At 38.8% G+C, this 26,465-nt stretch overlaps 3 protein-coding genes across 3 annotated transcripts; 1 reads left to right on the forward strand and 2 right to left on the reverse strand.

The window, feature by feature from the left end:
- Positions 1–363: 363 nt before the first annotated feature.
- On the reverse strand, positions 364–5,775 carry LOC130469465 (uncharacterized). Its single transcript, XM_056838798.1, has one exon. The coding sequence runs from the start codon at positions 5,773–5,775 to the stop codon at positions 364–366; it is 5,412 nt and encodes a 1,803-aa protein (XP_056694776.1).
- Positions 5,776–13,788: 8,013 nt separating this feature from the next.
- LOC110780508 (RING-H2 finger protein ATL16) lies at positions 13,789–15,279 on the forward strand. The gene has a single exon (XM_021984886.2). It carries the CDS (start codon positions 13,990–13,992, stop codon positions 15,013–15,015), a length of 1,026 nt encoding a protein of 341 aa, XP_021840578.1. The 5' UTR covers positions 13,789–13,989; the 3' UTR covers positions 15,016–15,279.
- A 2,153-nt stretch (positions 15,280–17,432) lies between these two features.
- LOC110802020 (probable polygalacturonase At3g15720) lies at positions 17,433–22,758 on the reverse strand. Its single transcript, XM_056838799.1, has 10 exons — positions 22,693–22,758; positions 21,444–21,599; positions 21,143–21,280; positions 20,042–20,230; positions 19,887–19,916; positions 19,596–19,803; positions 19,444–19,525; positions 18,193–18,301; positions 17,950–18,066; positions 17,433–17,832 (listed from the first exon to the last, which is right to left on the reverse strand). Exons 1-10 carry the CDS (start codon positions 22,756–22,758, stop codon positions 17,605–17,607), a joined length of 1,323 nt encoding a protein of 440 aa, XP_056694777.1. The 3' UTR covers positions 17,433–17,604.
- Positions 22,759–26,465: the final 3,707 nt, after the last annotated feature.

Here is a 26,465-nt window from a genome sequence, read left to right on the forward strand (position 1 = left end):
GCCAATGTGCTCAAATTTAGATTTTAACTTTTACCGTATGGTAATCTTTGCTGACTGAGCCAATGTGCTCAACCTTTGATTTCGTTTTGTCGTATCTTGCAACATTGCTGACTGAGCCAATGTGCTCAACCTTTTATTTCGTTTTGTCGTATCTTGCAACATTGCTGACTGAGCCAATGTGCTCGATCAACCTTTTATTTCGCTTTGTCGTATCTTGCAACATTGCTGACTGAGCCAATGTGCTCAACCTTTTATTTCGTTTTGTTTATGCCGTATAGTTTACCTGGAATATAGTTCTAGCTCATATATTAGATTTCAAAATATGGCACTGTCGGCCCTACTACATCATGTTTTCATACAACTTCACACATGGAATTTTCTTAAAGTATCTGCGTTCCATGAGTTCTTCAGCGGTGTTCCATTCATCTCCATTAGTCTGTATGATCCAGCTACCACTTCTTCCCATATCTGGTAGGGCCCTTCCCAATTTGCAGTCAGTTTTCCTTGTTTTTGAGCTTTGCCGGTTGCTGCCGTCCGGCGGAGTACAAGGTCGCCTACCTCCAGCTTCCTATGTTTTACTCGCTTGTTGTAGGCCCTGCTCATTCTGTTTTTGTATGCGGCCGACCTAATTTCCGCCTGCAGTCTAACCTCTGGTAGGAAATCAAGCTGGTGTCTGAGTAAGCTGTCGTTTCCCTGTTCTTCATAATGCTGGATGCGAAAGGTGGGTAGTGCTACTTCAGCCGGTATGACTGCTTCTGATCCGAAACACAGTTTGAAAGGACTCTCTCCTGTTGCTTCTTTAACCGTCGTTCTGTTACCCCATAGAACCTCTGGGACTGTGTCTGCCCACTTGCCCTTGAACTCATCCAACTTTTTCTTAAGGGCTACGAGTATTTGTTTGTTTGCAGCCTCGGCTTGCCCGTTGCTCTGCGGGTGGCAGACTGAGGCATATGCGAATTTGATCCGGTAGTCTGCCAAGAATGCTCGTATAGGTTCGCAGTCGAACTGGCATCCGTGGTCGAATACTATTGTTGTCGGTATTCCAAATCTTGTTATGATGTTTTTCCAGATGAACTTCCGTACCTGGTTGGCTGTTATTTTTGCTACCGGCTCGGCCTCAATCCATTTTGTGAAGTAATCGACGGCAACAATCAAGAACTTCCTGCCTCCTGAGGCTGTTGTGAAGGGTCCCACGATATCCATTCCCCACTGGGCGAATGGGATTGGATTCAAAATGGGCATCAAGTCGTTTGCTGGCATACGTATTACTGGGGCAAATAGCTGGCATTTTCCGCATTTCTTGACGTAGCTCTGTGCGTCCTCCAGCATGGTTGGCCAGTAGTAACCTTGTCTTTGGCAGATCAAAGCAAGTGTTTTTCCTCCTACATGGTTTCCGCATATTCCTTCATGCATTTCTTCGATTAACCTTGCGGATTCGTATGCCGTCAAACACCGCAGCAGGGGGAGGCTGAAGGCTCTTTTATAGATTTGCCCCTGATATATGACGTACCAGCAGATGTCTTTTTTGATTTTCTTTGCCTCCCTGATATCGGCCGGGAGAACTCCAGTCGTCTTGTACGCCCAGATATCATCGTACCACTCTTTGTTTGCCGTGATGACCATTATTTCCTTTCCTTTTTCCTCCGTACTCCTTCTGTGCATGATTTCTATCATTACTGATCGACTGAGCTCGATTGTTTTCGAACTGGCCAGTTTTGCTAGGCTGTCTGCGGCAGTGTTCAACGCTCTGGGGACCAATTCGATGTCAAAAGCTTCTAATTTCGCTGTCAGCGTCTTCAGTTTTTCTTGATACCGCCGCATTGACGGCTCTTTTGTTTCATACTCTCCCGAAAACTGATTTGCCACCAACTGAGAATCCGTTGTCATTACTATCCTCTTGGCATCTGCCAACAAGCATAGCTGTACCCCTGCAATGGCTGCTTCATATTCTGCTTCGTTGTTCGAAGCTGCGAAAGTGAATCTGATTGCGTATTCGAACTTATCTCCTGTCGGAGAGATCATGACAACGCCGGCTCCCGCTCCCGACTGAGCGGCTGAACCGTCTACTGATACTTTCCAGGATTCTGCTTTGGTTTCCTCTTCTTGATAGGATGCTTCAACTACGAAGTCAGCCAAAGCTTGTGCTTTTATTGCATTGCGCGGGTGAAACTCAAGATCGTACTCCGACAGCTCTATTGCCCATCGCAACAGTCTGCCGGCTGTATCCATTTTTTGCAAAGCCTTCTCTAGTGGAAAGTTCGTCAGAATTTGTATGGTATGTGCGTCAAAATATGGTCTGAGCTTTCTGGCGGCTATCAGGACTGCATAGGCCACTTTCTCTATCAGCGAGTATCTTGCTTCTGCCGGATTCAAAATGTGGCTGACAAAGTATATCGGCTGCTGGACTTTGTCTTTTTCACTGATTAGTACGGCAGCAACGGTTTGGGCTGAAGCGGACACATAAAATTGTAGCTTGTCGCCCTCTTCCGGCCTGGCTATCGTCGGTAAAGCACGAAGATGTTCTTTTACCTTCTCGAAGGCCTTTTCCTCGGTTTCCCCCCACCGGAATTTTCCGTTCTGCTTAAGAGTGTTAAAAAATGGAATCGACCTGTCGGCTGATTTGCTAACAAATCTTGTCAGAGCCGCCATTCTTCCTGTCAGCCTTTGTACATCTTTGATGCTTTTTGGTTGAGGCAGACTGAGTATCGCTTCTACCTTATCTGGGTTTGCGTCTATGCCTCTCTCGCTGACAAGGAAACCCAAGAATTTCCCCGATTTCACTCCGAACACACATTTCTTGGGGTTTAGTTTCATTTGGTAACGGCGCAGAGTTTCAAACGTTTCCCTGAGGTCATCTAAATGATCGGTCTCCAATTTGCTTTTCACTATGGAGTCGTCGACGTATACTTCAATGTTGCGGCCTTTTTGGTTTGCGAACACTCTGTCGACCAGTTTTTGGTACGTTGCCCCAGCGTTCTTTAACCCAAACGGCATAGCCTTGTAACAGAATACTCCCCCCTCAGTGATGAATGCTGCTTTTTTCCTGTCGGCCTTTGCGAGGCTGACTTGGTGGTACCCGGAGAATGCGTCAAGGAAACTGAGCAGCGCGTGGCCAGATGTGGAGTCGACTAGCCTGTCGATTCTTGGCAGTGGGTAGCAGTCTTTTGGGCATGCTCTATTAAGGTTTGTGAAATCTACGCACATTCTCCACGAGCCGTTTGACTTCTTAACCATTACGACGTTGGCCAACCACTCTGGGTAGTCGCATGGTTCAATAAATCCTGCTGCCAACAACTTTTCTACCTCTTCCTGTATTGCTTGATTTTTTTCTGTTGAGAAGTTTCTTTTCTTTTGCTTTACCGGCCTGACTGCTCTGTCGACATTCAGTCGGTGCTCGATTACCTCCGAGCTTATACCGGGCATTTCGTCTGCGGAAAATGCGAACACATCCGCATGTTCTCTCAACAGACCGATCATGTTTACCCGCAACTGGGGGTCAATGTCGGTTCCTAATTTTACTGTTCTGCCAGTTTCTCCTTCTACCAGCTCGACTTCTTCTGACCTTCCTCCGGCCTCTACCCTAGGTAGAGAAGTCCCCTTTTCGATGCTTTCGATTGTGGGTGACTCCATTTTCTGCCTTTTCTCCTTCTTGGGCAAAAGAGATGACTCTCCCCCCAATCTTGGGGCTTGACCCTTTGCCGGTCTTTTCGTTGCTGCCTCTCTCGCTATATTCCTGGATGGGGTCAGTCGGCCTGGTGTTTTTAATGCCGTCAAGTAGCATGATCTTGCTGAATCTTGACTGCCTCGAATTCTTTCAGCCTTCTCAAAGTTAGACATGTATATCATAGTTAGATGGTATGTTGATACCACTGCTTGTGCATCGTGGATGAATGGCCGGCCCACTATTACGTTGTATGCAGCAGGCACTTTGATTACTAAGAAGTCTACCATTAGGTCCCTTGCGGCTCTACCTTCTCCAATCTGCACTGGTAGCCTGATGCTACCTTCCGGGAAGACTGTGGCTCCGGAGAATCCTATCACAGGATAGTTGACTCGTGTGAGTTCTGTCTCGTCTATTTTCAGCTGAACGAAGGCTTCCCAAAAGATAATGTTCGCTGAACTCCCTCCATCCACCAGTATTCGTTTCACTGGGAAGTTTGCTATTTCGAGGCCCAAAACCAGTGGATCGTCGTGAGGGTATATAATTCCGCGACAGTCGTCTGGGGTGAATGAAATATTTGGCAGGACTTGGGTTGCCGGCCATTTTATGGTGCTGTGGTAGTTTACCAGGTGGCGGTGTTCGCCCAGACTTCTGCCGGCTCCACTGATTGTTCCTCCATGGCACGGTCCTCCAGATATGACCCATACTGTCGGCCCCTTCTGGCCACTATTTCTAGCCTCCCCATTCCGACTGGTTTCTGGTGCTTTCTGCTCTATTCGGAGCGGTGTTTGGGTGGATGGTAATCTGTTGTTTGTGTTATTGCTTTGCCAATTGCTATTCTGTTGGTTGTTGTTGTTCTGTCGGGCTTTATATTGTGTCAGATAGCCTCTCCTGATCATATCCTCGATGTTATCCTTCAAATCTCTGCAGTTTTCCGTATAGTGTCCACAGTCATCATGGAATGCGCAGTACTTCGACTGTGGTCGGGGTTTGTCGCTCATTGGCGGAGGCCTCTTCCAGTTTTCGTTCTTGTTGACATTGTAAATTGCGGCTCTTGGGGCGTTTAATGGAGTGTATTCGTGGAATGTGGGGTATATGCTGGTTGATTGTTTCTGGTAATCCCTCCCTCTTGGGTCTTTCCTCTGTTCATCCTTTCTGAACCCCCTGTTCTGATTCTGCTGCGCCGGCTGAACCGGCCTTGGTGCGGCATTTCTGGTCTGTGCCGACTGATAGTGATTTGGGATTGTCATCAGCTCGTCGCTTTTGATGTATTCGTGGGCCTTTATCAGTGCGCTTCCCAAATCGGTGAAGGATTTTCTTCCCAAGTATTTTTTGAACTCGCAGTGGTTCATTCCTCTCATCAGGGCCACCACAGCTATCTCTTGCTGCAAGTTTGGTATGCTGGTGGACTCGTTGTTGAATCTGGTGAGGTAATCTCTTAAGGATTCTCCGCTTCTCTGGGTGACTGCCATCAGCTCTCCCGACGTTTTCTTTCTCTGCTGCCGGCTGATGAACCGTAGCATGAACTCTGTTTCTAACTGTCGGTAATTATATACCGACCCCTTTGGTAGTCCCTTATACCAGCCGGATGCCACTCCCAGCAGCGTTGAGGGAAATATCTTGCACCACATGGCGTCGGAATCTGTATACAACATCATATGTTGCTCAAATGTGTTGCAATGGACCTCCGGATCTGTGGATCCGTCGTACTTGCAGAGTGGGAACTTCAATTTCTCCATTGGTTCCTCCAGAATGTCCGCGCACAGGGGGGAGTTTGCAGGTTGGATGGTGTAACGGCGCGACGCGTATCTCTGGGGTGCTTCTCTTGTCTCTTCGATGACCATGGGTTCCGGCCGACTGCGCAGAGCAATCGCCTGGTTTGTATTTGGGTGTTGTTCTTGTTGCACTAGGATCTGTTCTCCGAATAGGTTTCTTATCGGCAATCTCTTCCGTTTTTCGCCGACTGGTGTTTCTGCAGTCTGGTGTATGACTGTCCTGGGTACAGGTTCTGTGTTTGCCTTTCTTGCTGGCTTCAAGGCCGACAACGCGGCCATCACCGCCCTTGCTGTAGCCAACTGTTCCTCCGAGAACTGACCGGCGAGTTCAGACGGCATTTGCGTTTCGTCTTGGGCTGGGCTTTTGGGCTCTCCTTCTGAGTCGTCGTCCTCGACTGAGTATCCCAGAACATGCAAGGGTGTTGCTGCAGTCGTAGTTTTGCTGACGACCGACTGGCTCCCTAGCTGGGGGGTGGGTTGGTCATTGACGGGTGTTATTATTGGTTCTGCCGAGAATAGCGTGGGTTTCAATGGGGTTGTTGTTTTTGTCGTCTGCGTACTCTGTGGGGTTGCTTTCGAGGCCTGCTTTTTGCTTCTCTTATACGAATCTGACTGCGTACTCTCCATTTTCAAGGGTGATGATTATGATTGATTTCTTTTTTTTTTTTTTTTTTTTGCCTGGCTGTGGGTTCTGCTTACAAGTGGGGGTCCCCTCCTTCTAGCGCCAATTGTTCCGGCTGCGGATTCGGAACAGGAAAAGGATGACTGACTCCCGACTGAGGCTGCTGACTGGATCCTGCACAGTGAAGCCGTTAACTAGCCTCGGGGGTGATCCGAGAATTACCCCTCCGATGCTTAAGTCAGATTATGCTGATAGCTCTGTAATAAATGCTCATAAGAATGATTGGATTGGAATTGCGTACCTTTGGCATTGATGGGGGTCCGTATATATAGACGGGTTATTTGTACGGAGGACCCGGGTTATTACCCGTTGGTTCCGGATCCTCCCTTTCGGCTCTGATAGGCAGATGATGTCAGAGAACTGCCGACTGGGTTTGTAAACCCTGGATGCCGACTGCACCTTTGGTGCTTCTTGTGAGTATATGTCTATGTTACAGCTGTTATGGGTTGTCCTACCGGCATACCGGTAGGGCTACCCGTACAGGTACCGATAGTTTGTTGTCGACTAAGTGTTGATTGGCTTGATGCCTTGATATAGATATATCAAAGTAGTGTGTTACATCAACCTTATTATGTTTGTTGAGTTGTCGCAACTACATATATGTCTATGTTATACTTGATACTAATTTGTATTATAGCAATAAATGTCATGTAAATATATCCAATTAGGTGTAGCGTGTCCATCGGCCTATTGCTCAATTAGCCATCGTTTATTATATCACAAACAAGTTAACATCCATTTTTTACTACTACGAATGTACTCTCGAATAATCACTAACCAATGCAAGCAACTTAGGCATCTCCCAGACCAATATATATGTATTCACCTTGCACCCGCTTAGTTATACATAATATCTAACCCAATAAACAAATTCAATCATCCCAACATCAGTGGTGAATCTAGGTGAATTATGTATAGTCCACTGACACCCTAAATAAAACAAAAGGCACAAAAACTTAATATTTTCCAAGTTTTTCTTTATTTTCTGTTAAGATCTGAACCATGAAACATCATGTGTTGAGAGTCCCACATTGATAAAAGGGAAGAGAGTTAAACACTTAATAAGGCCAAGGGGCTACTCCTTTTATTGCCATATGGTTTTAAGATGTACTTGTTAAGTGGACTCTCTATTGATGACGGGTGCGGCCCAGACCCGTATTTAGCATGGTATCAGAGCCTGGCTCACAGCTGGGACCTTACTGTACTCTGGGCCAACTGAACGGGATGTGAGGGGGAGTGATAAAGACACTCTGACCTATAAAACATCACATATGACCCATATTAAAAAGGGACCTCACACGTGATAGTTCCCTTGATTTCTTCCAAACTTATACGAATTGTACTAGACGTCTAGACTGCTTAGCTATACTTACTAACATGAGTGCTTTCTCAATGTTCACCACAAAACAAAGTGACCCTAAAACTACAAAACGTATTAAGACAATGTGAACCAAAAGAAAACTTGTCTTATATATCATCACTATATATAGTGGGAATTACGTAGGAGTAATATGTAAGCGAAAATGATAAAGGTCGCAACATGCGACCTTTAAGCCGTGTCACAATGATGACATGGCATGCTTATGTGTCATGATTTAAATTAGAAATTAAAATATTTAACTTATATTATCTATTATACATGTTATAAAAAAAGGGTAGGAAAATCTTAATATTCTAATTTGTTTCCTTATTCATATCGACTACCTTATTTACATATTTCATAGTACAAATATTGCATTGATAGCAAAAATATTATATTGACGTGTATCCTACGTGGCGCCTATATGTACCAATTAAACTGCGACACGTAAGATTGCGACAACTAAATGTTGTCGCAACTTGCGACCTTTATCATCGTCCATATGTAAGATCGTCCCCCACAATCCCACTAATAAGGACCCAAAGTAATGATACTCATGGGTCATGCACTCATGCCCAATATTGTAGGTGGTCCAAATTGTCATTTACTAATTAGTCCTTCACAAATCACAAATATATTAGTAGCTACTTAATTACAAAATTCAGCTATCGATCATTGGATGCCTCTTTTAGTGATAGGACGACAGCAATTATCATACAATTAGGAAGGGGTTAAAGGAATCACTGTTGTCTGACTTCAGCTCACTAACTATAACACAGTTTATATTCTTCCTTTAATCATTGAATTCAATTCCATGGATCGGGGTAGCGAGTGTAGCGACTAGCGAATTCGATTAAGCTATAGCTTGCGTTCTCTTTATCTTAAAAAAAAAAAAGTTTCAGATCTAATAATTAGTTCAAATAAGTACAAATAAGTTACAATTATTTCCTATAAATTTTAATTAGATTTTATGTGTTCATCCTCAGGTCTGATAAATTTCAATCAGGTCAATCGATTTAGGCTCTGTTCACTTCATCTTATTTTCACTTATTTCATGTCTGATAAGATAAGATAAAATAAATAAGATAAGATAAGATAAAATAAAATAAGTTCAGGGTCAATAAGATAAGATAAGATATGTTCAGGGCCAATAAGATAAGATAAGATAAGATAAGGTGAGTTAATATTACATAAGGTAATACTATAAGTTTCAATAAGATAAGATAATATAAGGGTCAATAAGATAAGATAAGAGTCAATAAAATAAGATAAGATAATGGTCAATCATTTAAGTTCAGATAAGATAAGATAAGTGAAATTCAGGTGAAAAGAACACTATCTTAGTCAGTTTTAATAAGTTCTTACCGCTACAATACGAATTCAGTTTTTAGATTATTTCACACTGCGTGTGACAACAAATTCCATGGAGAGGGTAAGTAAAATTTGACTTATGGTACAACGTTATGCATTACATTTTCATAGAAGACATTAATACGTACGGAGTAATATTAGGTGATTAATGCTGAATTTAATCAGAAATTGTACATCAATTTTCTTATTTAACTAACCAAATTGTATAAAAAGAATTGATTTATATAGGATCAAAGTGGACGTATGTCAGCGTCAGAGCAGAAATAAAAAATGCCTATCTTTGTTGACGGTGAATTGTAATTTGGCATTCATATGTAATTGAGAGATTATTGTCACACATACATCACACTTTTGTCGACACCTCAACGTCTTGTTTACCAAAACATTAATTTTTAATAAAATAAAACAATGGTCATGAAAGATTAAGGTCGCAACATTCGAGAAATCTACTTCCAAGTCTCTGAATACCCATTTTGGAAAATATAGTTCTTATACTCTGTATTTTATGTAAATCAGTCCATAACAAAAATTAATATTAGGAAATGGAAAGGAAATTACATGTTTTTTTTTTTTTAACAATTGTTGTAGTACGAAGTATTAGGTGCATGCTATCTCTTTTTTTCTGCATAACACATCCGATTTATTTACACTATAGTAAACCCGGCCCATGCTATGGACCAGGGTATTATAATCTTTGCGTTGTTGCGTGCGAGAAGTTGCGTGTAACTGCCACGTGCTTTCCTAATTATATATATGTTTTTTTTTTAATTTCCTTTTTTCCCGGCTTTTGAACTTCTCACTCAACTTCTCTCTCTAAACTGCTTTCGAACTTCTCTCTGAATTTCTCTCTCCATTTCAGATTTAATTTCAGTGATTATTTTGATCAATTTGCATCAAATTACTCTTCCAATTTGCATCAAATTACTCTTTCCAAATGGTGAAGAAGGCGGCACCGAAAAATCCGGCAGCGAAGAAACCGGCAGTGAAGAAACCTGAAGTCGATAATGTCGTCACTGAAGTGGCAGTTGACGGTCCTCGAAGGCGAGGAAGACGGCCAAATCCTGTTCGTGAAATAATTCCTGGTAATTTGAACTTACTTTTTGTTTGATTTTGAATTATTGAATTGTTTGTGGTTTTGTTGAAATTAGGGTTAGTGTTTCATGAAGTTACTGTTTCAAAGATATAGTTACCTTTTATTTTATTTTACGAAGTTTTTAAGTGCTTTTATTAGTGACTGGAATGTTCGTAGTGCTAGTAGTTTTTTAGAGTAATTAAATTTTGTAAAAGGTTACTATATGTTTTAAACAGTAACTATGTTTTTAAAATAGTTACTATCTTTTTTAGAAAGTAAATATAACTTTAAAACAGTAACTATGTTTTTAAAATAGTTACTATCTTTTTTAGAAAGTAAATATAACTTTAAAACAGTAACTATGTTTTTAAAATAGTTACTATCTTTTTTAAAAAGTAAATATAACTTTAAAACAGAAACTATGTATTATAAATAGTTACTATCTTTTTTAAATATTTATTATAAATTTAAACATTTACTATGTCTAATAAATAGTTACTATATTATATGAAAGGTTACTATTATGTTGTACAATAGTTACTATACTATTTTATAACTTATTATTTGTACATTAGTTACTATATGATTTCAAAGGTTACTATATGTTTGTCATAGTTACTATATGATTCTAATGGTTTCTATATTCTATTATGGTTGCTATATGATTTTATTGGTTACTATATGATTGTAATGGTTACTATATGATTGTAATTGTTTTGTTTCAGTTGCTAAGGAATCTGTAGCTATAAAAAAGAACAAAAAGGCTGGCAATCCGATAATAAAAGATATTGAGTTTGAACCTGAAACAGAACCAATTGAAGAAGAAGAACCTAATCAACAACTAGTATTACAAAATTCTTCTTTGGTTGACGTTCCACAGCCTGAATCTCATCAACTGCATGCACAAGTATTGAAAGAAGTTGGCGCTGATGGTCTGCCAATTGTGTAAGTGTTAATTTAATTTATATATAGTTACTATATGTTTTAAGTAGTTACTATATCTTTGTAATAGGTACATGTTATCTTTATTTTATAAACAGTTACTATATGTTCTAAATAGTTACTATATGTTTTAAATGGTTACTATATGTTTTAAATAGTTACTATATGTTTAAACATGTACTATTTGTTCTAAATAGTAACTATATGTTTTCAATAGTTACTATATGTTTTATACACTTACTATTATGATTCCAAAGGTTACTATATGTTGGTAACAGTCACTATATGTTCTAAACAGTTACTATATCTTCTAAATAGTTACTATATGATTCCAAAGGTTACTATATGTTTTAAATAGTTACTATATGTTTTAAACAGTTACTATATGTTCTAAATAGGTTCTATGTGTACTATGTTTACAATAGTGACTATATCAAAGGTTACTATATGTTCTAAATAGTTACTTTATGTTTTAAACAGTTACTATATCTTCTAAATAGTTACTATATGTTATAAATAGGTTCTATGTGTACTATGTGTAGTATAGTTACTATATTATTTGAAAGGTTACTATATGTTTTAAACAGTTACTATATTTTCTAAATAGTTACTATATGTTTCTAATAGTTACTACATGTTTTAAACAGTAACTATGTGTTCTAAATAGTTACTATATGATATATAAAGCTGACTTACTTTCATTATTCATTTTTTTCAGGTTTAATTTTGATACACAATGTTCAGGAGGATCATTGTGTAAATTAATTAAAGACTTCTCTCCTGATCAAAAGGCAGCTGTTCAAGAGATAGGGTTTGGAGGATTGTTAGGCCTTCAATTAAGTCGAAAAAACACTCAGATGATGTACTGGTGCATCAAGTGCTTTGATGGTGTGAGTTCTCTGTTTACAATCAGTGATTCCAAGCAATTTAAAATCACTGATTATGATGTGTACGATTTGTTTATGCTCCCCCTTTCTGAGCTGGAGGTTGAAGGGGTTAAACGTGGGCGCAATTCCACTAATCCTGATTTTGATTTGAAGATCAAGTGGAGAAAAGAGTTCGGTTTTGAAGAGGTCAATGCTCAAATTCCTATAAGGTTGCTTGAGGACAAGATTAAATTGTTGACAGATGATGGTGATCTGTTTAAACAATTATTTATTTTTGTTGCTTTCTCTACATTTTTTACTCCAACAGCCAATAGGATTGTAGATTTGAGATTGGCTAAGGCTTTGGAAGATCCTAAAATGATTCCCAAATACAATTGGTGTAAATACGTTCTTGACGTATTATGTGAGAAAACAGTGAAATTTAAAAATTGTTTATTGAAAGGCAAAGATCAAAAGACATTTGGAGGCTGTGTTGTGTTTTTGCAACTTGTGTATTTTCAGAGGATTAAGTTTAGGAATTCCAGTGGTATTCCTGATCAATTACCTCTTATTCAGCATTGGACATCGAAGATGGTAACCGATCGGATTCATGCTGAAAATGCCAATATGAGTGCATTATATGGTTCTGGTATATTGGAGAAGGAGAAGTATCCAATTTCCAAAAAGTTTATTTTTGTTGATGGTGAAATATATTTGACCCAAATCAAATCTATTTCGAAAGAAAATGAAGCTGGCAGCAGTGGGGGAAGAGCTGAACAGCCCTATGTTGGGCGTCGAATTCCAAGTCGGCGTCCTAGGATTCTTCAGTTTGAAATCCCTGATTCTCATCCTACGGATGAAGAAATTTTCTCTAAAGCCACTGATGTAAGTTTACTTTATTATTGATATATTTGTCAATATATAGTATAGTTTTTTGTTATATGCTATAGTTATCTTTTATACACTATTGTTATCATTATCTTTGGTTTAGTAAATGTAGGTATATATAGTTATCTTTTATATTCTATAGTTATCTTTTATATTCTATAGTTATCTTTTATATAATATAGTTACCTTTCATAAATTATAGTCACTTTATTATAAATATAGTTATCATTATATGTGATAGTTACTCTTCATTTTATACAGTTACTGTTTATATATTATAGTTACTCACAGTTAATATAACTCCTTTTTATATGTGATAGTTACTCTACAGTATATAGTTCCTCTTTATATGTCATAGTTACTCTTCATTTTATATAGTTACTTTTTATATGTTATAGTTACTCTATATTTAATATTGTTACTTAAGATCTATTGATTGTTATAGTTACTCTACAGTTCATATAGTTACTCTTTATATGTTATGGACCCGGTCCATGGTAACCTTAATGGTGGACCGGGTCCATGCAAGCGGAATTGCATCCGATTTACTAGAGTTTAACTCCAACTAGATACAAATTTGATCGGGGTTGCACATCCTATTTATAGTGTATAGGCCTTGCAAGTTGCAACAAGAGTTTTTGCATAAAGCGAGGTTCGAATCCAAGACCTATTTTAAGACGGCATCAAACTGTTTATTAACTTGAGCTATTTATACAAATTCCATGAATATAAATATAATTTTTGAAGTTACTTTGAATCATTCAATAAATAAAATTAGCTCTATGTTTATTTAGTAATTTTTAGAATCTTACTGCTTTAACATATCTCTACTGGACTACCCCTTTACTTTTTTTAAGGCCAATTAGCTTAGTTGATACGAAGTACTCCGTATATAGCTTGGGGTATTGATACTCCAAAATCAAGATAAAATATTGTCTACAACATTCACATTTCACACTCATTATATTGGTAAAAATGGTGATAAATATAGACTATATGGAGTATGGACTCTGTACTTCTATACTCAATAGTCTATACTAATTCAACCAAAATACTGAATTTCATAAATTAAATAAAGGACTAATGTAGTAAAGTGGTGGACACACTAAATAAATCTTAAACTCTGCCAAAATTTCTCATGGTTGGCTGGCTACCAAGAAGATTCAACAAACAAACCAACTACCATTTGCCTATATTGGATACTCGTACCCATCACTCTTTTTTTCTCCCACACTCTTTTATAAACCTCTTCCATCCCTCCTTTTCTCACTTCCTACCACCCCTGTTTTTCTCTCTCCTCTCCCCTTTCCATTTCAACAACCATTAAAATCCATGTAACAATAAAAACCACCCTCAAAAACACCCTTTATCCATGTCTCTTCCGCCTCCGCTGTCGTCTTCGCCACCAATACACCACCTTCCCCCACCAGGAAACAGCAGTTTCCCAGTCATAGCAATCGCCGTGATCGGCATTCTAGCAACCGCGTTCCTCCTAATCAGCTACTACATTTTCGTCATCAAATGCTGCTTAACATGGCACAGAGTCGACATTTTCAACCGCTTTTTCTCCCGAGTTAGAGACACTAACGATGATACAGATTCATTAGCGACTCCTACTTTATACCCCGACGGCGGCAGCACCGCCGTCCAGAAGGGCCTTGACGAGGCCCTCATCAGATCGATACCCGTGATAGAGTTCAGAAAATTAAAATCAGAGAGAAAAGTAAACGACACAACAGTTTCAGCAGAGCCTGCAACGTCATACGAGTGCGCTGTCTGCTTAAGCGAGTTCGAGGAAGGAGAAAGACTACGTGTCATCCCCTACTGCTGCCACGCGTTTCATATCGATTGTATCGATGTTTGGCTACAGAGTAACGCTAATTGCCCACTTTGTAGATCAGGGATTTCACCATCTTCGATACTGCACAATACACAGCAACACATGATTAATTACCCGTACCCACCGCAATGTCAGCCGCAGAAGCCGTCAAGTAACGGTGTAACCGATGTTCAAAGCGACAACAATGGCGGTGAAGAAGATGACGATGATGATGGTTTTGTGGTGATTGAGATTCAAGGGAATAATTTGGATGAACCCAGATTGGTAAGTAGGAAAATGGGGCGGGTTTGTAGTATGGGTGATGAATTAATTGATACAATGAGGGAAAAAGATGAAGAGTTTAATGTAATTCAGCCGATAAGAAGGTCTATTTCAATGGATTTGTCAAGTGATAGAGAGTTTTGCCTCGAAATTCGAGAATGTTGTAGAAGTAATGTTGAAGCTAGTGACATTAGTTGTGGTAGTAGTAGTAGCAGCAAAGTTAGAAGATCTATCTTCTCATTTGGGTATGGAAGGGGTTCAAGATGCTCTGTTCAACCAGTTCATTTGGATCCATGACTCAAGATGAGGTATCTATTTTTTTATTTTTATTGGGGGGTTTGTCGTTAGATATGAGATTGAATTCTGTCTATAAGTTTATTTTTTGCGACTTTTGTTAGACGAAAAACAAAAAAAGTTGATTTGTGTAATTTAGGATGTACAAGTTTTTTAGATATGTATTTGGACGGGTGTAAGAAAGAGGTTAGGTTGTTATAGAGACAAATTTAATTGTAATTTCATTCAATTGTTTGATTTAGTACAAATTAGTACAAATTATTGATATATTATAATTTAGATTTATTTTTAAACTAAAGTTTGTTCTTCTAAAATTTGAAATTCTATGTTGAAAATAGTGAGGTTAACATCAAAAGGAAAAACCCCAAAGTCAAAGGGAGGTACCCAATTGCAAAATGAGGGAGAGAGAAAAATGAAATCCCTGTAATGCTTGTTGATTAATGTTTATATACAATGAAGTTTTTTTTTAAAAAAAATATTTGTATACAATGAAGTGGATGAACCTTTTGTTGGTATGAAGTTATGAACTATGAAATACTAGTGTTAGTGTACTAGTGTTAGTGTACGAAGTACATGTGTATATATATGACAATATAAAAAAGAGTCGGTTATTAATATATTTGCTATGTACGAAGTATGAGATAAAGTAAATGGTGTCGATTATTAAAAGATCTCCATTATTAATTTATTACGAAGTACACGAGGTATATTAAGATAAATAATTTTTTCCTTTATAAAAACTGGGATAAAATACAACAGGTTATCATGGACAAAACAACACGTAGTAAGAACTTAATGATACTTGATTTAGTTAACATCTATGCAATCGTCTTCTTTGCTACATTTGACACAAAAAAGGGGTAATTGTTGATAATACAAAGAAGCAACATGAAAAATATTTACTACGCAGTACTTTTTTCAAATAAAGTCATCTAATGTAAAACAAAAATGCATAAAAGGTGACAAATCTCTGAAATAAATCCAAGCAAATAAAACGAAAACAATGTCATGATATATTACGTGTATATGTTGATATATCTTTATTTATCTGCCTAGTTTAAATTTGGTATCACCATATCTTAGTTGGTATTAGGTTTGCATGATGAAATAATAAGACTAATAGGGCAATAAGTAAATATAAGTTGGATTACAGCCATGATTAATTATGATGATAATCAATTATTACTTCACTAGATGGCAATATTCTAGTCCACTTTTCATGATTCAATCATCTTTTTCCGAATTTCAAAGAAGATTGACTACTTTATGTTCACGTTTGTTTAAGAAAAAAAAGCTTTTACACCAAAAAGTTGTGGGGTTGGCCGGTTGGGCCCTATAAATAGATCGGTGCTTTCGCATTTGAAACGCTCCGTCAACATTTTTCTTAAGTACTTTTATGGTCGTTGAAGTTGGGCTTTTACATTTGTTAGGTGTGGATGTGTGATCAATTTTGTTTGCTTGGTAGGCCTTCTTTTTGCGGTAATTTTTTGAAAAGTTATTTTCTTTTCACCTTATTCTTAAATCTTGTCATTTACTTTTATTTAAATCAAATGAAACTAGATCGTATAAGAATATTTTAAAATAGACAAAAAAAAATCAGACTATATTAGATCAGATCAGACTCCTAAAAACCATAGAAAATATTCAGATCATATTAGACTACAAAAAAAAAAAATTAGGCCACAACAAACTAAACACTAGAAAAAGCAGACAATATATTAGATAAAAAGAACACAACCTTAATTTCTCTAGATGTTTTAATAACTATTGTTAAACTATTAAAATTTCCAAATTCAAAATGTTGTCCTAAGGTAAGGTAAGGTGATTGACTAGGTATTGCTCGAGTCCTATAGTCTATACTCTATAGTCCAACCTTAGACGCTATGACCCTTGAAAATGTGTAAAGGATAAGAAAAATCTTTGATCACTTCGAAGTGGTCTAGTACAGATTTGCTCAAATGACATAGTGTCTTTACCAATGGATCAAGTACAATACTTAGTATAAAGAAGAAAAATTATACGTAGTGTTATATTCATATGATATTAAGGGCAATGCAAATTATAAATGGAGGAGAAGGATGTTGAACTTGAGACGAGCGAGACTTGTCAAACACATACCATCAGTCTTATCCACTAGGCCAAAATCTCATTGGTATTTTTGCTCTATTCACATATCATGTAAATTGTTGTCGCATTAGTGTCAATTTATATTTACAACTTTTATTGATTTTGAATACGGAGTACATAAATAGAGATAGGAATATTGACATATTGTTGATCAAAGTTAGGCAGCAATAAAACGATAAAGGTGAAATTCAAATCATTCGTATAATCAGAAACAAAGGAAGTACTATGACAGATAAGTTGATCTTATGTTAGGTAACTTTTTTTTATCTTTATTCATCACTTGACTTGTAAAATCAATACTGTTACAATCAATCCTTTTTTCCATTATACAAATAAAAAATGTACTAATTAATAAATCTATGTCCTTCCCCTAAATGCTTGTGCCATTCATATATGCAACATTTTTGCATCGACACTTTATTTTTGTTTATTTGGATAAGAAATATTTTGCACCATCTTTAGCTCCTATTTAGCGCAATGAACAAGAGGTACAACTGAATTTTGTAGTGGATGCGCATTCTCGCATTTGCTGGTTAGAATTTTGGTACGATCCGACGTCGTAATGTCGATTGTTTCCATTACAATGGTGTTACATGGGCTAACTTGGCTACAGTTTAACGTAATTGCTGCTTCACTTGCTGATGTTCCCCGGAATTCACTGAATTTCACGTCTGTTATCGCCACCGCCGACGCCTTTAATTCATTTATCATAATTATTACTTAGTTAGACGTACGTAATTAAGATTAGTGTAATGCTACATGTCTTAAAATATGAATTAAAAAAAAAGGTGTCAAGTTGTGTAGGCTTACTTGTGTTTTACAATTTTTATCACCATTGCAATAATATTGATCGATGATGATAGGGTTTTTTGCATCGATGAGAATGATATTATCGTAGGTGATTTTCCTTGCATATCCCGATCCACCCTGTGCAAGCGTGTATGAAAGTTCGTTTAATTAATATACGAGGAAAAAGATAATTAATTGATGAATAGTATGTACTTCGTATGTAGTATAAGGTACACGTCTCTCTAGTTTAAGTTTGTTACATACCTGCCATGTTTTGATTCTGGCTCCATTTGAAGTATTGTTGAAAGTGCAATTACTCACATGTATTTCTTCCACTTTTGCTTGTGCTCCATCTTCCCCTAAGCTTCCCACACTGTGTAAAAGATAAATGTTTTAATAAGTTCAGATAAGTTACGTTAAATTTAGAAGAGTTCGAATAAGATGAATTGAGCACACCCTTAGTTCCATCTATTTTATTACCCTTTAACGACTGGAGTATATAAATAAGTGAAGTCAGTGGCCTATGGCGGGTTAAGCGTAAGATCCGACTCCACCCCAATTAGATGGGGATAAATGAAGGTTTTGTGGGTGATGAGGCAAGGATGTGGAAAAAAAATTGTACTCATCATGGGTGGTGGTGAGTGTATGGATTTTAAGGTGTACTCGCCCTCATATAATATATGTTTCTTCATATTTTTATTTTATAGATTGGCTTAAACATTAAAATTTGGTAAATCGGCAAAAAGATATTATACTCATTTTGTATTTGTAATAATTTTTGTAGTGTTAAAATTATAACTTGATAATGTGAGGTGGATCTTAGGGCGGGTAAAGCGAGTATGCATACTCAAGTGGGTGGTGGGGCAGCAGTGATTTTAGTTCTGTACCTGTTACGCTGGGGGATGTGATGGAGGGACTTACATCCGCATTTAACAACTCCATTGACATCTCATCCCTGCATGGCTACATACGAAGTATAAAATTTGAAAACCAATAAATAAAATAGAGATTTGAGAAAACACAACATTGGGCCCAAAATCATCTGTTTAGTGGAGGAGTAAACTCTTTTTTTTTTGTGTGTGTGAGAATGCTCATATAGTCATATATACATGTTCAAAATAAATGGGCCTTACTAGATCCGACCCATGAAGTCAAACGGGCTAGACTTGACTAAGAACGACCACAACGGCCCACCGGTGCTATATGAAATCACAAAATTGGACCCAAAAAGGTGAGAATTGCTCATTCTATTTTCATCAATATTGTTCAATTCCAAATGTTTAGTAGTAGATTTGTGATTTAACTCAGCAAGATACCGATAATGTCTCGGTATAAAGATTAAGAGTGAGGGCCTTATGTGTGATAGCTCATAAGTTCGAATCTCCCTACACATTTGTAATGTGCATTTCTCTTTTCCCTCAAAAAAAAAAAGTACATTGATCTTTCGGCTCATTTGCCCCCCAATTTTTTAATTTTTTTTAGCAATATACGGATTAGTATTATGTGTAGACGAACCTAATGCCATGACCTGGTCCGCAGGTGACGTTTGCTATGTTGATCCATGTTGTATTCGAGCCGATTGCAATACAATCATCACCTGATTCCCAAAAAACTTGTTTAGTATACAGAAATTAAATCCTATAAAGTAGTACTATAATTTAACGTACCAGTTTCAATGACGGAGTTGAGAATGTTAAGATGGTTTGTGGAAGATATATCAATTCCATCAGTGTTAGGGCTATCTTTCGGCGCAAATATGTTAATATTTGATATGGTCGAATTGTTAGTACCAGCCAAAGTTATGTGATTTCCAGGACTATTCTTGTGTGTAGTGCCTCTTACTTGGAGACCATAACATCTTAGAAACCTCAAAGCCTAAAATTAACCAAGTACGTATACTTAATCAATATCACGCCAATTAATTAATTTTACGTAACAATATTGGTTTAAAAAATTACCGTGGGACGGTTGCACGAGTTTGTCTCCTCCTGGGATAAATGAACAAAATGTTAATTCGTACAGTATCAACATTAATATAAGATGTTTCCTTGTCTAAATTGAAAAAGAAATTGTACATATTATTAGTACGTAATATATGAAGATATATGCATACGTTAATTGTAGCATGGGTGTCACGATTAGTTAACAAAGGAGCATTTTTCCACCAAATAGAGCCTCTGCCATCAATTGATCCTTGTCCTTGTACAAAGAGATTGTCAATGTATGCAAAATATATCCAAGTATTGTCTTCACAGTTTTCCCACTCAGATATGTCGTTATGTGCTACAATATCACCTTCAATCTGTCATTTACACATAAACCATAGTACATATAAGTAATGTTACCATTGCTCTAGTTCATATTTTATCGTCTAGGTTAAGTTGTCACTCGTATCACATTACTAGTTTAAAGTATAATATAAAATGTGAAAATTATTTTCTTATCGGAGAAGTTATAAGATGTAATTAAGGAGTACTTTTTCTTTTTTGTTGTTGTTAGCACCCGGTTCACCCTTAGGGCTAATCCGGATTCGGGACGAGTTTTGTGTGGATAGGTTTCAGTCCCCTCCCAATTGTTGTTGCGGGAGATCGAACACGAGTTCTCCCTACCAAGTTCAGCCCCAATCACCACTGAACCAACATGCAATTGGTAATTAAGGAGTACTCTTTCAATTACTCCTATATGATTACTTTCCTTAATTTGGTAACTAGGACTCTAGGAGTTACATCGTACGTAGTAAATATATACGAAGTGAAAATATTAGCTAGGGGTGTGTACAAATATCCGATTCTTAAGATCATATCTGAAAATCTGATGATTCAATCTGAAATTTCGGATATCCTTTGATTTTGTGGTTTCAGCGTATACAAATTAACCATATTTCCCATTTTGAATATCCGAAATATTTCAGAAATTTTTTAAAAAATACAGAAGAAAAATGCGGTCGAAATTTTGAATACCATACCCGATTTTAAGGTTTCGGATAAGATATCCGTAAAAAAATTAAAATTTGAATATAACTTTTTTATTGTTTTGAAATTTGGACCGTGTTTTGATTTTCTTATTGGATTCTGATAACATTTTCCCGATCCGAAAATTTTGGATCGGATCGAATTCAATATCCAAAATTGCACACCCCTACTATGTACTTCATACGGAGTATATAGGATATTAAAGGGAAAAAAATAGAGGTTAAAAAGTGTTGTATAATCACCTGAAAATGAATATCGGGAGATTTGCAAGGACCTTTAAATTTAATGGAATTGAGTAAGAATGTCTTTCCCTGTGGTACGACTAGAGTTGGAGTGTTACCGATGGCATTGCACACATTGGTCCATGCTTTTGAGAACGCCTTTTAAAACATAACAAATATGCATGCATGTTATTAATTATAATAAAAAAAAAACTATATAATTAAAATAAACGTAAGGGTAAAACTGTAAAAGTATTTAAGAAGAATTATTTTCAAATTGCAAACTAATTAAATTTCTAGTAAAGTGAGCATGACACTTTACTTGAGTGTCATCTTGTTTTCCATCACCAACGGCTCCATAATCTAGCACACTGAAGATGGATGAACCGTCTCCTAATACCCTAACTCTACCGCCATGGCTCGAAACAAGCAAGCTAGTTGCAACATATACAATGATGAGGAGTGCAAGGCGATAATCCTATTAGCGTGACAACAAATTAGAAAATAGTGAATCAATTAGCAAATATTTGAATGAAAAAGAACCATTTAGTAATATGAAATGAGACATACGTACACAAATTATATAACACTAACCATTTAATTAAGCACACAAACAACGCGATAATAGCTAGAATTGTAGCTTGGTTCGTGTCTTCCCCTTGCTCCTAAATCTTATATTTATACTAATATTTTTCATAACAAACATTCAATTTGATCTTGCATAATCCACATTATGTCACATATAATCCACAATATGATTTTGCATGAAATATTTGCTTCTCAATTAGTGATCAATTGATATGATAGGTTTCTACATTAGTTTATCGATATATCGAAGCAGCTTAATCTTTACCCTGAAATACAACAAGGAAATTCTTGAGTATCTAGATTACTATCTTGCATTTATGTTAATGTTCAATTAGTGGCCTTAATTGTAAAAATTACATTCTAAAGTTTTCATAATTACCCAAATGATTAATCTGAACATGTAGATTTCTAGTTCAATCGAAATCTAGCTGATAGTCCCTGATACCCCAGCAAATAATTAAGTTTTTTTTTTTTTTTTTTGAGAGGGCAAATAATTAAGTTGATTGAGATCAACGAGATCGATCTAATTCCTCTGTTCCATATATATTAATTTTTACATTTAGAGTTTTACCACCTATTACTTGTTAGGTTGACATGTACGCCGTACTTTCCAAATATCATTTTTTTTAAAATAAGCTACTGCGTAATTTTTATATACAAATAATCAAAGAAATTAATGGTTAAGGTTGTGTGTAATTAGCCGAGGATCTACATGTTACAATTAATACAACAAGTATAAAACAAATAAAATAAATATCATTGTATTATAGTACTATTATGGGTTGTATAGAGACTAGGGAATCACAAAATTCTTGCGTTAACTTTAACCACATAAGTTAGTTAGCATGCATATGCAACAGACAGTGGTTCAGATCATTGGAATTTTCTCCCTCTGTCATTCACCTTACCCCCCCCCCCCACCTCCACCAGTGGATCACTTCAATCCATATTCCAAGTTGTGGTGAGGATACTCCGTTCTGTACTTTAGGAAAATGCTCTTTTTTGATATCAAGCTTGCCTATAGGACTCTTTGGAAGGATAAAAACCATGATAATGAACCAAACTTTGACTTGGAGAAGGTATGGAATACTCACTGTCCCCCCAAACTAAGGTTTTTTCTGTGGACAATTCTCTGGAATAGGTTGCCTACTGCTAGCATGTTATCCAATAGAAATATTGTCCCAAATCAATGTTGTCACTTCTGCCCCGGTATTGTGGAAAATTTGGATCACTTGTTTTGTGAATGTCCTAGAGCGGTGGAAATTTGGGAGGGGAGTCTGTTCAAAAGCAAAACTTACACCACTGGTTTTAACAATAGGTTTCTGGAGAATATTTTTAGCACCCAGTATATCACCCAACTTGCTTCTATTATTCCCCACAATACCATGTTTGCCTTTTGCCTTTGGAGAATTTGGATTGGACGAAATTTGTGGCTAGCTTTTTCAAAATGATAATAAACACATTGGTCCTTGGATCGCTCAAACAAATTGGCTAGCCAAAGTATTCACAACAATCATAACCCTACTAATCAAGTCGTTGAGGATTTAGGTGATTTTAATTTTAATATCCAAGTAGATGCTTCCTACTGTGAGAACTCTTTGCTAGCCGGGTTTGCTGTTGTCTGTAGAAATAATGCAGGTGTTTGGGTGGATGCTAAGGATGGTACTTTCAATACCACTGGTGCCCTTACGGTTGAGACAATTGCTATCCTCGAAGCGCTAAAATGGATTGAAGAAACTCAATGGAATAATGTCAGCTTGTCTTCTGATTGTCAACGAGCAGTGATTGGTATCAATTGTGCTACAACACCCACTGACTGGCTCACTAACATATACAAAACATGCAGGGAGTCCCTCCTACGAATAGACAGAGGATGCCTGAAGAGCGTGAAAAGAAACAAGGTGAAGGAAGCGGATTACATCGCAAGGAAAGCACGCACACAATGGAATAGGGGGCAGCAACGCTCAAGTGTCTACCCCTAAAAAATTTATCTTTATCTGTAACACAATGACATCGCCTTTCATGGCTGTAATATTTTGCAAGACTATGTGATTCTGGATGTAGATCTTAGCTCTACAAACAATCGTGTAGACTCTCCTAATTCTAAATTAATTTAATGCAGTATGTCACGTGCTGACTATTTCTAAGCCTTATGCACGCTGCCTACTAGCGTCACAGTCCCGTCGGATCACTAGTCAAGGCACTTCACCCCTTTAGCTATGCTAAGTGCGCTACGAAAATGGCTAAGTAAGGAAACTTTGTAAGCAAGAGAGTTTGGAAAGGTTTTTCTATTGCTTAAGAATGAATACACTTGTGTTGGCTGATTTGCCCAAATGAATGGGGAAGCCTATTTATAGGCACCCAAGTCCCTAGCCTAGAACATTCTACACTCTAGAATATTCTACACTACTCTTTACAAAGAATGCCCTACAATTTTCTAGAATGTTCCCACCTCCAAGGGAACCCTCTATACAAGGAGGTCTCTAGAATTATCTCCCCTAATCTGTACAGCAAGGTTCTACACTCTTCCTAGCTAGAACCTTCAAGAAACAACCAAGCTAGAGTGTCCAAGATGCCTGCGGAGCACTCTAGAACCTTCCGATGCACAACCGTACATACCTGCTGCAAAATCGGGCCCATGCGGGCTTCAAACCCAAAAGCTGGCCCGACCATTGTCTTCATTGGGCGAAAATACTTTGGGCCCCCAAGTTTCAGCCCATTTGGATATCGTTTGGTCGCCCAAACGACCCATTATCCGATGGACCACCACGTTGCCCGATGGTGCCCAACAACCTTGCCGCCACCCTTGGCGGTTCACCGCGTTGCCTTGCGATGCTTGTTGCCTTGCATGCTGCCACATGCGATGGTGTGGGAGGCCATCCGTGACATTCTCCCCCACCTAAATTCTTGACGCCCTCGTCAAGATGTCCCGTTGCTCGTGCCCACGACCCGTACCATGCACCTCGTCCATTGCTTTGCCGCTGCACGACCCCAACCTTGGGCACCTCGCCCATACGATAGGCAGTATACCTACCTTGCTTGCTCCTCCCATGGAGCTTCACACGATCAGCAACCTCTCGTGCCCACGACCCGAACCACACGTCCCTTTTCCTTCGACGTCCCTTGGTTGCCGTTGCACGAGCCTTCAAGGAAGAGATTCTCATGCATTCTTCCTTGTCCCTTGCGAGTCGAATGTCGACCTCGCTGCCCTTGTGTGTGATGGTCAGCACGCCATCACCTACTCGAAATGGTAGGACCGAGTCTAGGAACTCCATGCCTAGCACCACGTCCTCATCATCCATGTCGACCACCATAAAGTCGACCTTGCCCCTCCACTTCCCCAAGCGGATAGGAACGTCCCATGTTTTTCCGTACACCGGCGTTGCCTTTGAATTGACGGCCTTCATCTCGCCGCCGACCCGAGTGAACTTCACCCCTAACTTCTTGGCTGCTCCCCGCGCAAGAAAGTTGTGGGTTGCTCCAGTATCCACGAGCACCCGACACGGTTCCTCGTTCACCTCTCCATGCACGACCATCAAGTTTCCACCCGACTTGATGCCCGCTCCCTTCATTGTCGTGGGTGCCATCTCCCGTGGCACGACCATGTCCCGCGGCCTGCTGTCCACGACCCCAACATTACGGAGCCTCAAGTTGGCGAGCTGGACCTCCTCGTCCACTTGCATCGCCCCTAGCCTTCTCTCGGCAGTTGGCTCCTCCTCTGTAGTGCCGACCATGGCACTCATCTTCTCCAATTTTTGTCGGACGGGGCAGTTCCTTGCAAAATGTTCTCCATCACAAAGATAACATTTCAAGGGCCTGAACGACTTACCTCCGTCACGACCGTCCCGCTTCGGTTGGGCCTTATCCTTGCCATGCTCCGCATGCTTGGCCCTTGGTTGATGCGATGCTTCCTCGTCGCCTTCTTCCTCCTCGAACCTCCGACCCTTGTCCCGCCTAGAGCTTGGCAGCTCATATAGGGACTCCGCCACTGCTATGGCCTCGGCAAGATCCTTGGCTCCTCGTCGCCGCACCTCTTGCTCCGCCCATCGTTGTAGCCCATCCATAAAGTAAATGAGTTGGGTCTTCTCCGGAAGATCCGATATCTCTAGTATGAGTGAAGTAAACTCCTTCACATACTCCTTGATTGATCCGGTATGCTTCAACCCACGCAGCTTCTTCATCGCAATTTCTTCGGAATTCTCCGGATAGAACTGCCTCTTGAAGTCGGCCTTGAACTCGTCCCACGTCTTGATCGAGCAAAGACCCTTCTGGATGTCCAACTCACGCCTCCTCCACCAAAGGATGGCATCCTCCGAAAAGTACATGGTGGCGGTGGAGATTCTTGTAGCATCGTCATCCAAATGCATGGCCTCGAAGTACCTCTCGATGCTCCACAAGAAATTATCGATAGCCTTCGAGTCACGCTTGCCTTCGAACTTAGACGGCTCCGGAACCTTCATCCTTGGTCCCTCCCGCATAGTAGCACCCCCGGCCACTTCCGCCTTTAGTAGAACCACGTCCCCCTTGACGGATTCCAATTGCTCTTTCATGGCATTGTAATGCCCCATGATGGCATCCCTTAGTTGTGCCACCTCTTCCCGAAGTGTGGCAGCAACCTCATTAATGAGGACGTTCACGGCTTCCCTTGCCTCCTCGGCCGCCGCCATTGCCCCCAACTCCAACACTTGGACACGGCTATCGATTCCCTCGATGCCTTGCCCATGACTAGCAGCAAGCCCCTTTAACTCTTCGAGTT

The sequence above is a fragment of the Spinacia oleracea genome, chromosome 3 (genome assembly GCF_020520425.1).
Source record: "Spinacia oleracea cultivar Varoflay chromosome 3, BTI_SOV_V1, whole genome shotgun sequence".
Taxonomy (NCBI): Eukaryota; Viridiplantae; Streptophyta; class Magnoliopsida; order Caryophyllales; family Amaranthaceae; genus Spinacia; species Spinacia oleracea.

Excerpts from the sequence above, each read along its gene's own strand:
- LOC130469465 (XM_056838798.1), bottom strand. The coding sequence starts at position 5,775 with ATGCCGTCTGAACTCGCCGGTCAGTTCTCGGAGGAACAGTTGGCTACA.
- LOC110780508 (XM_021984886.2), top strand. The coding sequence starts at position 13,990 with ATGTCTCTTCCGCCTCCGCTGTCGTCTTCGCCACCAATACACCACCTT.
- LOC110802020 (XM_056838799.1), bottom strand. The coding sequence starts at position 22,758 with ATGGTTTTTATCCTTCCAAAGAGTCCTATAGGCAAGCTTGATATCAAA. Across the intron at positions 21,281-21,443 it reads GAAAACAAGATGACACTCAA|GCGTTCTCAAAAGCATGGAC; the intron begins GTAAAGTGTCAT and ends ATGTTTTAAAAG. Across the intron at positions 17,833-17,949 it reads ATAAAAATTGTAAAACACAA|GCGTCGGCGGTGGCGATAAC; the intron begins GTAAGCCTACAC and ends AATGAATTAAAG.